Consider the following 11,876-nt stretch of genomic DNA (forward strand, 5'->3'; position numbering starts at 1 on the left):
GGATTGGTGCTGTCGGGCTTTAATTATATTCATTTTTCTTAAGGTGTTAAGAAAATATTTAGGGCAGTGAAAGTTGCCGCAGTTTTTACTCCTTCTCTAACAGTTTTTGGTTTTTATTCCTTACTTACCTATTGGCCAATTTCGGAACTAGTCGACCGAGTTAACGAGGCCGAGTTTGCGAGGGGCGCGGGGTCCGTCGCCCAATTGCAGATGCGCGTGTTGACAGAATATTGGCGGTCTTGTAGCGGAGATTAGCGAAGACTGAACTGGAAAATTGACGATTACAATCGAAGTTGCAAAAGGCTGGCTTTTATGACCTTTTCGTTGTGCGTTGGTAAGCCGGTGCTTTGGCACTGTGCCTCCAGTGCCGTTAGGGGCCTGTGTTCAAGACGGGCTCTAGACTAGCACCTTTGTAAGTTCATAGTTGTGATATTTTGCAGGTAAGATATGATACCCCCGTTTTCTTAGCATAAGCGGTGTTGTATGGCGCAAAGAACGCGTCTTGCAACCAGCGTTAGATAGCCTTGAACTGGGCCAATACAGCAGCTGTTAATTAAAAGCCAAGATCTATTGGTCGGGTAATATGGCTATGAGGTGCTTATCAGCTTAGAATATGTGGGCTTACCTTCATTATGTCCTAGTAAGGTGTTTTGAGTGTGGTTGATTAAGCTGGTATGTGTATTGCAAACATGGTTGTTTTGAACCTTCAATTGCTGGGCATGAAGCTACTGTCCAACCAGATTACTAAAATGATGCTGATGTTTATGTGACACAGATTTAATATTTTCCAGATAACATCAGCACAGCTATGGATGCTGCTCAGTAGAGAAATGGAACCATGTCTTTTGAAGACTTTGATTCTCAATGTCCAATAGCTAATGAACATGTAAATAGGCTGGAATTTATAAACCCACAAATCCAGGTGAAGAAATAAGTGTGTATGGGAGATGGGGAGGCCACCATATCTCCCTGGCTATGCCACTGGATAGTGTCAATCAGGCCATATTTCACTTACTATTTTGTAATCTGGTCAAACATGTTTTCATATTTCACTTGGTGTGAAGCAGGTACCCAGAGAACTGCAGGTGTGTACCTGTGTGTAGAAGGCATATAGGTTGGTTAGTACTATTTTACTTCAACCCTTCCCAGCTCTTTGTTCATATTTTACCATTGCTTTGCACCCAAGCTTCTCCAGATTCAAGTATGCTATGCTTGATAAAGTCTGGAATGCTTATCTATTTTGTATGCAATTTTATCAGTGTGTTAGCATCACAGGGTTTATCCTGGGCTTAGCTAATGCACCTTATGAAGATCTGCTAATTGGCCAACTGCACCAGTGGTGGACAATGTGTATTAGAAATAATGTGTTGTAAAATTATTAGAAATATGGTTCTTTTCAGGTTGAGTTGGAGCAGCTGAACTCCGCAACAGACAATATTAACAAATTAGAACTGGAACTTGATGTAAGTTGATCTGCCAGTGTGGAATGTCATGATTCTGTCATGCTTCCTCACAAAGAGTGGAATAGGCCTGTGATCAATTTTAGTGATGGCTTGAAATGCAGCTTTGTGCAATTCAAATTCCTGCATTTTCTGCCAAGGCATGCATATGCTGGTAAGGATAGCTATTGTATGTTATAATAATTGTGTGCTTTGGTATTTCTGTGTGCTGCCATTGACCACATGGTCTTCATCTAGCATGGACTTCTCAGATTCAGCCTCATTTCTCAGGTAGCATCAGGCTTTTGGTCAACTATTTTTACACCATGTTTGAGAGTTGTATGTTTTAGTAACCAAGTAAGGCTGGGGCTTGCTACACAAACAGTGGGGAATAAGATAGATGACCCAAGTCCCAGGAAAGTGTTTAAGCTTCTCAATATGACCAATATTTATCCTTCCAGGATGCACGTGCACAATTCAGATCTCTGTTAATTGAGTCCACACAGAAGATTGATGCCCTTGCTAAAAAACTTGGTTCCTGTGTGGAAAAATCAAGACCTTACTATGAAGCAAGGATAAAAGCCAAACAGGTAAGCACCAAGTTTGAGCCACAATCTTCAGAATTTCAGGAATGGGCAGTTTTTCCAGGTAAAGGGCGAAGTAATGCATTGTTATTGAATCAGTAAAAAAAAGCATGAGTGTGTTGAGTTGTTTAATGGCTCATTTAACTTAATCAGGCTTATAGCATGAGCTTCCCCAGGCACTGCAATGGACCCTTGACACAGCTGTGGTGGCTGGCTCATGCTGACCCGATGGTGTGCACCCCTTGCACCGCTGCGGACCTGTGACGCAGCCGTGGCAGTTGGCTCGTGCTGACCTGGCGTGCACCCTAGGCACTGCAGCAGACTGATGATGCGGCCGTGGCGGTTGGCTCGTGCTGACCTGGCATGCACCCTAGGCACTACAGCAGACTGATGATGCGGCCGTGGCGGTTGGCTCGTGCTGACCTGGCATGCACCCTAGGCACTGCAGCGGACTGATGATGCGGCCGTGGCGGTTGGCTCGTGCTGACCTGGCATGCACCCTAGGCACTGCAGCGGACTGATGATGCGGCCGTGGCGGTTGGCTCGTGCTGACATGATAATGTACACCCCCAGGCGTTGCGGCGGAGCCATGATGTGGCTGCGGCGGTTGGCTTGTGCCGGCCTGATGATGTGCACCCCACGTGTTGCAGCAGACCCATGATGTGGCCATGGTGGTTGGCTCGTGCTGACCTGATGATGTGTACCCCCAGGCGCTGCAGCGGACGCATGATGCGGCCGTGCGTTACGAGCGGGCCAGCTCGCACCACCAGGCGGCCAAGGAGCTGGTGGCCCTGGCTGAGGAGGGGCTCACCACTCAGGGACACACGTTCGACCAGTCCTGGCAGGAGATGCTCAACCACTCCACTGAGAAGGTGGGTGTTGGATTCATCTTGTCTCGGTGTGTGTCAGAGGAGGGTAACGTCTTCGGCAGAAAAAAAAACATTGGTAGTCAGTTACAAGCTGTAGGATCATAAAGATGCTAGATAAAGAGAAACCTACTGTAAAGAGAGGGATGAAAACCCATGCCAGACTTGCGGCACTGTGTGAAAGAATTGCTGCTAGAAAAGAAAGCCACTGTGTGTACTATGCAGTCAGCCAATGACCGTTCCTTGACACCCATGTCGAGACGGTCACCAAATCAATTTTCACAGTTGTTAATGGCTGTGCAATTCTGGCTTATTCCTCAACTATGCACATACCTCGGGGCCAAATCCTACCAGCAGTCTTTTTTTCCGCCGATCGTCATTCGATAAATTTGATCGTCTAGCGTCAAGATGAAGGATGTCCTTCCGCGCCTGACCCGTGCCTTGCGCTCGTGTGTGTACGTGTGTTCATCTCGCGCCGCCTATGCGGAGCCCTACTCCCCGGCGTCGGTCGGCAGGTGAACAGCGCCGAGCACGAGCGCACGCAGAGCGCCAAGAACCACGAGTTGTGCTCGCGCGAGTACCAGCTGATGGAGGGAGAAGTCAAGCAGCTGCAGAAGGACTTGAAGCGTGAGATCGCCCGCTCGCGGTGAGCGCCGTCGTTCCGGAGCGGACCGCCGCGGCTCGCAACCAGTCCGTGACGGGCGCGTGATGGTAGACCTGTCGGACACGTCCGGACACGTTCGGACACGTTCGGATGCGTTCGGATGCGTTCGAACACATCGGATCTGGTAGAGGACGCGGCTTTGATTTAGGCGTGTTTTTGTTGCACGCACGCGGTCTTCGAAGGTGAAGGCCTCGTGGCGGGTTTTGTTGCGCTGTCGCGCGCTCCAACGGGTTCCGTCCCGCCATCAGCGTCAATATGCATTTGTAGTGCGCTTCGGGCACAGAGCCCTGCGTTGGTTTTTGTTTTGTTTTGTTGTTGAGCAACAATTTCGCGTAGACGGGTTGTTTTGTATGTCGGCGTTGGCCGCTGATGCCCGCCGTCTGTCAGTAGAACGCCGCGCGTTGGTGGGTGGGGGCGGGGTCGTAGGCATGGCCGCTGCATGGTTGATAGAGCGCCGTTCTGTTTTCTTTCCGACCGGAGCAGCATGGGCGTACGCCGCAGCCTGCTTTCAATGAACACACTTGTCAACACGCTGAACCTGCAAATGCTGTGAGTAGCCGGCTGTGCTGTGCCGCGGGGCTCTCGGCCCCGGACCGCTCCCCGCTTTATCCGCACGCCGCCTTCTCCAGCACAGCCACCTGGGCAATATCGCCGCCTTGGCCAAGACATCAGAGGCAGCCGGGCGCCACTACCGGCGTTGTAGAAACAATCGCTAGTCGCTTAGGGCGAGGGTTCCGATAGCGTAGTGGCTAACACGCCTGCGTTAATCACGTCTGGGAAACCAGAGGTACCGGGTTCGTTTCCTCTCGGAGCCCTCCCCTTCTGCCAGGATGAGGGGCAGGCGACGCCATATGGCCTCAGTAGCTGAGTGCGTCGTTAAATCTCAATGTCGGCGACGATTGTTGAGGATTTATTGAGGATGGGCTAAATTGCGTCTTATTTTGGAGCAATTCATGCTGCCCCCTTCTCCCCACATGCCCGCATTACATCCCTTAGCCCTAATCACGGAAACAGTGAACTTGACTCGTCTTTCCCCATTATGCCACGCGAATGAACAAAAAAGCTGGCATGTCGCGCATTTATCTTGCCTCCCGATTTTAGTGTATTTTTATGCCTTATTTAACTCATTTTACCATAGGGAGGTTTGGCGACCTGCTTTAGAGAACTTACATAGTTTGCACTACGCTTGATTTGTGCTCGGGCACCTCCATGTGAAGTGTTTATTTTATGCTTGTTTGGTGTTTCATGGCATGATTATTTAATTTTTCAGTGGCCTCGGGTAAGGGCACTGACTATGGCCTAGGGCATGGATTTTGCATTGGTGTGCGTGCAGTATGAGGCATGCAAAGCGACGGGTGTCGAGGACAAATGGGCAGCAAATATTGCTCCAAATGGTAAGAAACGCCCTGCATTCATTTGCCGGATCATTTACGTTACGTGCGGTCCTCCTGGGCGGGCTGAGGCCGTACGTTGTCCGCGGTGTTCCTCCAGACCCTACTTCGAGATGAAGGCGCACTTCAACCAGCTGATGGAGATGCAGAAGCGCCAGGTGAGCGACCTGGAGGCGGAGGTGCAGGCCACCAAAATCACCTACGCCGAGACGCTGCGGCGGCTGGAGGAGATCAGCAACGGTATTCACGAGGTGAGCCTGTGCCGGCTAAGGTGTGCGAAGTTAGCACCTTGGCAGTGGTTGAAAGTAAGGGCCACAAGCATCCGATCGGGCTAAGGTGTGCAAAATTAGCACCTTGGCAGCCATTTAAAGTAAGGGCCACAAACATCCGATCGTTCCAGTTCTTGTAATGATACATTACGTACTGTTGTACCAGTGTCTTTAGGTTTTGTTGCACTTGGAAAGTTTTGCAAGTTATTGCAAGTGGTTACAGCACCAGCCTCGTAGACCAGGTCGTCACGGTAATGCCCCTTTTTTGCCAGCAATGTCACACTACTATGTGCCACAGTTTCAGTAATGTCACTGCTACCACAGACGTTCTAAGTGTCTTTCTATACCACTGACACACGTGGACAGAGTGACTTTGCAGAGATAACTCCTTTTGTAACTGTTTTGTTGTCAAGATGTTAATTTAATGTCATGACAATTATTAGTGTATAGATGGTGTCAATACCATTTTGCTGCCAGAGAGCTATGTGGCGGGGTGGTACACCCTGGACCCAGCAGCTCGAGTATCAAAGGAATAAAACAAGGGAAACGTGATGTCATCTAACCAGCTGGGGCATTCGGATTACCCGGATCCATCAGTTTCTAGTGTGTGTCGCCACACACAGACATTATAGGCACTGCTCCCCATCCCAGCTGTGTCATCTGCAGTGGCTCCAGTTTTACCCCGCCCGTGCAGCGTGTCTCTCCGCCCTCTCCCCATCTGTTCGCTGTCGATGCCAGTGCGATGTCTCCGCCCCTCGCCACCGGCGCCTCGTGTCACGTCCGCCAGCGCCGTGTGTCACGCCCGCCGGCGCCGTGTATCACGCCCACCAGCGCCGCGTGTCACGCCCGCCGGCGCTGTGTGTCACGCCCGCCGGCGCTGTGTGTCACGCCCGCCGACGCTGTGTGTCACGCCCGCCGGCGCCACGTGTCACGCCCGCCGGCGCCGTGTGTCACGCCCGCCGGCGCCGTGTGTCACGCCCGCCGGCGCCGTGTGTCACGCCCGCCGGCACCGTGTGTCACGCCCGCCGGCGCTGTGTGTCACGCCGCCGGCGCCACGTGTCACGCCCCGCCGGCGCCGTGTGTCACGCCCGCCGGCGCCGTGTGTCCCGCCCGCCGGGGCCGTCTGTGTCACGCCCCCGGCGCTGCTGTGTCACGCCCGCCGGCGCCGTGGTCACGCCCTCCGGCGCCACGTGTCACGCCAGCCGGCGCTGTGTGTCACGCCAGCCGGCGCCACGTGTCACGCCCGCCGGCGCCGTGTGTCACGCCCGCCGGCGCCACGTGTCACGCCCGCCGGCGCCGCGCCCGCCGCACGACGCCCCGCTGACGGGCGGCGCGTACCGGCAGGCTCGCGGTCTGGGCGCCGCCGGCTGCGAGAGCCTGGGGGTGCGCGGCGCCGGCGTGGGCGCCGAGTCGCCGGAGCCGACCGACGGCCGACGCGCCTCGCCACCGGCCAGCTTCCACATGTCAGGTGCGGCAGCGGTGCGCCGCGCCGGCCGGCGCTGGGGCTGGCGTGGCGGGCACCGCCAGGCGCGCGGATAGCGGCCGTCGCGGGACCCGTCATCGCCACCCGCTGGAAGGAGACAGGCTGATGGCCTGTCCGTGGCGTTGGTGGATGCGCTCGACCGCGCACCCTTTAACCAGTGTGGACGTTGATGTGAATATGTTACCGTCCGCGTTGTGCACCGCAGTGTGAATGGCCTTTGCGTTTGCGTAATTTAAGCGAGGGAGCTAACGTGCCAGCAAGAAGCTCGTGCTTGGTGCGATCCTGCTCGGTATTGCGCAGCTTCTAAATGATTATATTATCATCTACGTTGGCTACCTGACCTATTGACAGACACACATACACCACTGAGGTAGTACTCAAAGCTATGCTGTCCGCAGGCTCTTCCACGTTGCCGTCGCTGATGGGAGAAGACCCGCTGCGGCTGGACGACGAATTCTTCCCACCTCCGAGCCGCCTCAGCTCGCGCTCCCAGCTGCAGGTACGGCTCACCGGATGTGACCTGTGTCGTCATCTGACACCTGCTCCGCTCTCGGGTCGTTGTGAAGAGCAGGCCGCGAGCGCGTGCTGGCCGGATTGGCCTCTGCTGTGGCTGTAGCAGATCCCAGGAAGCGTTTTGTCGGATACCAACTAACAAAGGGCTTTGGTTTGTTGTGTTCCAGTCGAGGGTTGTTTTGCCGGCATATCTGCAGGTGAATCTTGGTTTTCTTTTTAGAACAGACAGCAAAAACAATAACTGGTATATAGATATGTAAAGCATATGATGTACGTTACATATATGGTCCTCGGGCATATGGTTTCTGATATCACCTAGCCGGCAGCCAAGGCCGATCGCAGTCTGGGAATAACTACATCTACATATCTGGCGCTTTACGAAGCACTCACTTGCTGAGGCTATATGGCTATACCAGCATATTTTGAGCTTGATGTGTGCGCCAGTAGAGCCAAATTGAATTGAGCCAGAAACGGTGACTGGTCACTGGTCTGCATGTCCTTTCGTATCGAGTTGCCACCCAGTGTGACGTGTCATGAGACCAGTGTTTCCTGGCGCGCCCTCGGCCCGTCGTGACCCTGCCGCCGGCCGTGCCGCCAGCTGACGCGACGCAGCAGTGGCGACTCCTACCGGGAGCGGCAGGAAGCTCGCAGGGGCCGCGACGAAGACTCCTCCGACACGGAGAGCCTGGCCAGGTTAGCCGGCCTGTTGCATGCCTACCAGCATTCCGTTGTCGCGCTATATTCTGTTTCGGCCAGCCGGCAAATGGCCAGGAATATATGGATATGAGTCATTGAAAGCGATGATGCCATGGCAGGCCCTGAAAGCTATTTTTTCAACTGTCAACAAACTCATTACATCCAAGTCGTGAATTTCATGTGTTCGTTAACGTTGACTAAGGTTCTTTGGCACCGTGATGATAATGTAATCTGTTAATTATCTTACATCAATGATGCCGCCGTCGCAGTGCGATTTTCATTAGGTCGCGATACTTAAAGAATCTTTGAACCATCTAGCGTCAATGATGCTGCCCCTATTGTATTATAGCGGGTGTCTCACCTTTGAGGTATATTTCAAAAACATAATCTGGTGAAACCTTAGGACCATTTACGTTTAATGGTAACACAGGGCACTGCCACTGCAGCACCTTCAAGATATAATAGGGAGATAAATTATACTCATTTTCGAGTCCCAATCACGCTGCCAACGCTTTATAGGAGCACTACACAGCTTCCTTTTGTGGCAATGCCAGAGTGTATCCCGATTCCATGACACTGCGGTTCTCGTAACCGCCGTCGTCATGGCGACGGCAGAATCTGCTGAGGGCCGTTGTCAGCTGTTATGGGTTAGATGGGGTACCAACGGCAACGGGGCGGCAAACCAGTTACCGAAAAGCGCATTGGTTGAAGTCATTGCGTCACTATAGACCATGTGGTACTCTGTTTCCCAAAGCCAAAGTGCCCTTCGACAGGAGCAACTTTGACGAACGCAATATTGCAGAAATTAAAGCATTAGTATGTTTCGTTGAATTCGTGGGATGAGATCCTCATGTTTGCACATTTTTTTCTTTAGAAGGATAATTTCAAGTTTTCGGAGCACTTATAACCCAGACGTTACGAGTGTCATGAAAACATTACAAAATACACGTTGGAAAAAGGCAAAGGAAATGGAATGCACTTTTCCGTAGTGGTGAGCAGGGAGTCCAATTAGATTTCTTCAGCGGGAGCAGCTACTTCAAATCGAAATTTTAAGCTATCGAGGAGAATTTTAAGAATACCAGTAGTCCCAGTCAAATCGGACGTGTCTCATCTAACAATAAGTGAAAAGTACAAGAACATGAGATACTCCTGTTAAAACACACCTTGCCATTTGTAGCAAATTGACCATGCTTTCGTGTTTCAGTGTGTCGACCGTGTCGAGTGTGGACCCGCTGAGCGACCACCAGATCGGCTACATCGCGCTCGATGACGAACTTCAGGACAGCGCCACGCTGGCCGGCAGCGCCACGTCCGTGCTCAACCACAACTTCTCATTGTCACCGGTAGATGGCTGTGGCCTTGACAGCATCGACCAGGCCGTGGCGCGACTGTCGGCGGCCAATCTGGCGGACGTGGAGGGCGCTGAGGGCGCGCGAGCGGGTACCCTGGTCAACGGTGTACCACATGGGCCGCAGTCGCCCGAGGGTCCGGAGCTGCGCACCCCTGTCGGGGAGACGGCGCCCGCCCCCACCGCTCAGTAGGCAGCGGTTCGGGAGTCGGGGACTCGGGATCTAGTCGATGTTCGATGGCGGCGCCGGTGGTTTAGGCGGATCTCGGTGCGCAGCGGCACGGAAGGTTTCGGTGACAAGGGGAATGCATGCAGCTCTGCTCACTAGTCAGTCGCTCGTTTTACATTGCTATGCTAAGTCAGCATTTCCATGTGTTGAGGCTTGTTTTGTCCGTGGTTTTCACGTACACTGGTAATAAGAGGGCATGACCAAGTCCAGTCCTATGCAAGTTTGCTATGTCCTCTTCAACTGAAGCGTGTAGGTTGGCCAGCAATAGGCCAACCCATTTTGGTGGCGGAGGGCGTACTTTCGTGGTGCTCGGCTCGGTTTCATCACCGGCCTCACTGATCAGGCTGGCGGACTCAGTGCAATCCCGCAATGGCTACGGCGCGGCCGGCAAGCTCGGGTGGACAACGATAAGAAGGCTTTGTTGCATGGGTTATCGGACTTCCAAACGCGTCAGGTGGCCGACAGTTTCCATGTCTGTGGCGCCTGTTTGTGTTCAGATGTATGCTGTAAATTGGCATGAAATATAGTATACGCGGTGCCGCACGAGGGTACGATTTACCCGAAAAGCAACGCCGCGAGACTAACTGGGCTCCCGATCTGCAGGGCACGTGACCGATGCCCAGTGAGCGGCCGGGGTCCGCGTCAGCAAAACCAAGTCATTCACCGGCCAAGCGAACTTTCGGTGTCAGGGCGCTGAACGGTGGTGCTTCATGCGGCCTGTGTCACACCTGTAACGTGTTGTCACCCAAGTGGTCGTCAAGTCTCGTTCTATCCCAACGTTTTGCGAACGTCTGAACTGGAAAGGGGATACTCACCTTTGGGTCATACTGCCTCGAAAACTGAAACGAACTCGATGGCCCCTATGATTTCTAATCCCGATCATGAACTCGTCAAAGGATGTTTATCACAAAAATAGCGACACTAGAAATGGATTCGGGAGTAAGCCCAACATCAGGCTGTGGAACCATGGAGGAGATCCTTCGCTAGTGCTCGCTCGCTAGGCACGCTCGGGACATTTTTAAAGCAAACACGATTGCCATGGCCTGGATATTTTCAAGTCCATCAGTACGTCCGGTGTGATATATTTGCAATGCACGGGAATGTAGCATTCATGTTCAAGCAACGAATGAAGTCTCAGCTCTATCGTAAAATATGCCTATTCACATTACTCTCCTTCAGTACACTGGATAATGCTGCTGCCAGAAACCACTGGTCCCACATTGATTTCCCCGTGACCAAACCCAAGAAATGTAACCCGGGGTGCTAAGCAAACATTACAACACACTGCCAACCAAACATTACGGAACACCCTAAGAAACGTTACAAGAAACACTTCGAAAACATTAAGGGTCCACATTTCGGATTGCTGACGTCCACGCGTCTTTGCACATTTTTTTTATTATGCCAAAGATTGGATTACAATCCGGCATAGAAGGCTTTGGGTCTTTTCTGCAACACTATTACGGTAATTCATCTCAAAGAAAGTATGCACCGGCGATGACTCACAACTGCCGCAACTGAGCTTTGGCTCAAGACTGATTTTAATTGACAATGTTTTACCTTTGAGGTGACAAGCAACATTTAAGTGGGGATGTGGCTCCCGAGTCAAACCCACCGGCTACGTAACCCGTCATTGGGGCGGTTGATATTTCAGTGTGGTAACCCAGACGCGGGTTTTGCGTCCCATCCATTGCCAGGGTCACCGCCTTCAACCAAACCGTACTTGCGTAACAGGCGTCTGTACCACACAGCTCGAAAGCACAACAAAATGTCCAAATTCATGGCATGTTTATTAAAACTTATGTGTACCAAAATGACAATGCAATTCACACTAATCGTCCACAAAATGACTGTCCCTACAGCTCCGAATTCGAAAATAGGTACGCAGTTACAAAATTGGCCGCATGCCCCGTTATCAGCGGGACATTATTAGCATTAGTTGCAACACCACTGAGCCTTCTCCACGTGCCAATGAAAGATGTCAGCAACAATGCACCGATCCTGGCACCGCAGCACCCATTCAGTGCTATCACCAACAAAACGTGATTCCCCCGCCCCGGTGCACCATGCACCGCAACACGACCACTTCCTTACACACGTCCTGTGGGTCTCGCGTCCGCCGCCTGTCAGCGCCACGCAAGACCCCCCGATCGGGTCACCGGCCGGGCTGGTCCAGCCCGCTGACCTGACCCGGGGTCAGTCGCAGCACGTCGGCCGGCCGCAAGTGCTGGAACAGGCGGCCGAACGGCGCGTACGAGGCGAGCGCGTCGCGCCGGCCGACCAGCACCAGTTTGTGGCGGGCGCGGGTGACGGCCACTGTCAGCCGCCGCTCGTCCGACAGGATGTCTGCGCTGTCCGCCTGACGGTCCCAGCCAGCCCCCACGGCGTCAGTGA

The 11,876-nt window shown here is 53.0% G+C and overlaps 3 protein-coding genes across 3 annotated transcripts in view; 2 read left to right on the plus strand and 1 right to left on the minus strand.

Annotated features, from left to right (window-relative positions):
* Positions 1–58: 58 nt before the first annotated feature.
* On the plus strand, positions 59–6,617 carry LOC119098194 (SH3 domain-binding protein 5-like; the record flags this gene model as incomplete). The annotated part of the gene is made up of 9 exons (XM_037221121.1): positions 59–440; positions 792–922; positions 1,401–1,463; positions 1,901–2,029; positions 2,734–2,895; positions 3,405–3,535; positions 4,037–4,102; positions 5,045–5,195; positions 6,558–6,617. Coding segments are annotated over exons 2-9 (846 nt in total), but the record flags the coding sequence as incomplete, so codon positions are not given.
* A 25-nt stretch (positions 6,618–6,642) lies between these two features.
* On the plus strand, positions 6,643–10,018 carry LOC119099275 (uncharacterized). Its single transcript, XM_037222399.1, has 4 exons — positions 6,643–6,681; positions 7,095–7,195; positions 7,808–7,902; positions 9,110–10,018. The coding sequence occupies exons 1-4, from the start codon at positions 6,675–6,677 to the stop codon at positions 9,444–9,446; spliced, it is 540 nt and encodes a 179-aa protein (XP_037078294.1). The 5' UTR covers positions 6,643–6,674; the 3' UTR covers positions 9,447–10,018.
* A 1,249-nt stretch (positions 10,019–11,267) lies between these two features.
* Dna2 (DNA replication helicase/nuclease 2) overlaps positions 11,268–11,876 on the minus strand; it is a 26,327-nt gene continuing 25,718 nt past the window's right edge. The window contains exon 19 of the mRNA XM_037221122.1: positions 11,268–11,841. Coding sequence (XP_037077017.1) covers positions 11,638–11,841 — 204 coding nt within the window. The 3' untranslated portion in view covers positions 11,268–11,637. The remainder of the gene's footprint in view (positions 11,842–11,876) is intronic.

Source organism: Pollicipes pollicipes, unplaced genomic scaffold (assembly GCF_011947565.3).
Source record: "Pollicipes pollicipes isolate AB1234 unplaced genomic scaffold, Ppol_2.1 Scaffold_4740;HRSCAF=5597_pilon_pilon_pilon, whole genome shotgun sequence".
In the NCBI taxonomy this organism is placed as follows: Eukaryota; Metazoa; Arthropoda; class Thecostraca; order Pollicipedomorpha; family Pollicipedidae; genus Pollicipes; species Pollicipes pollicipes.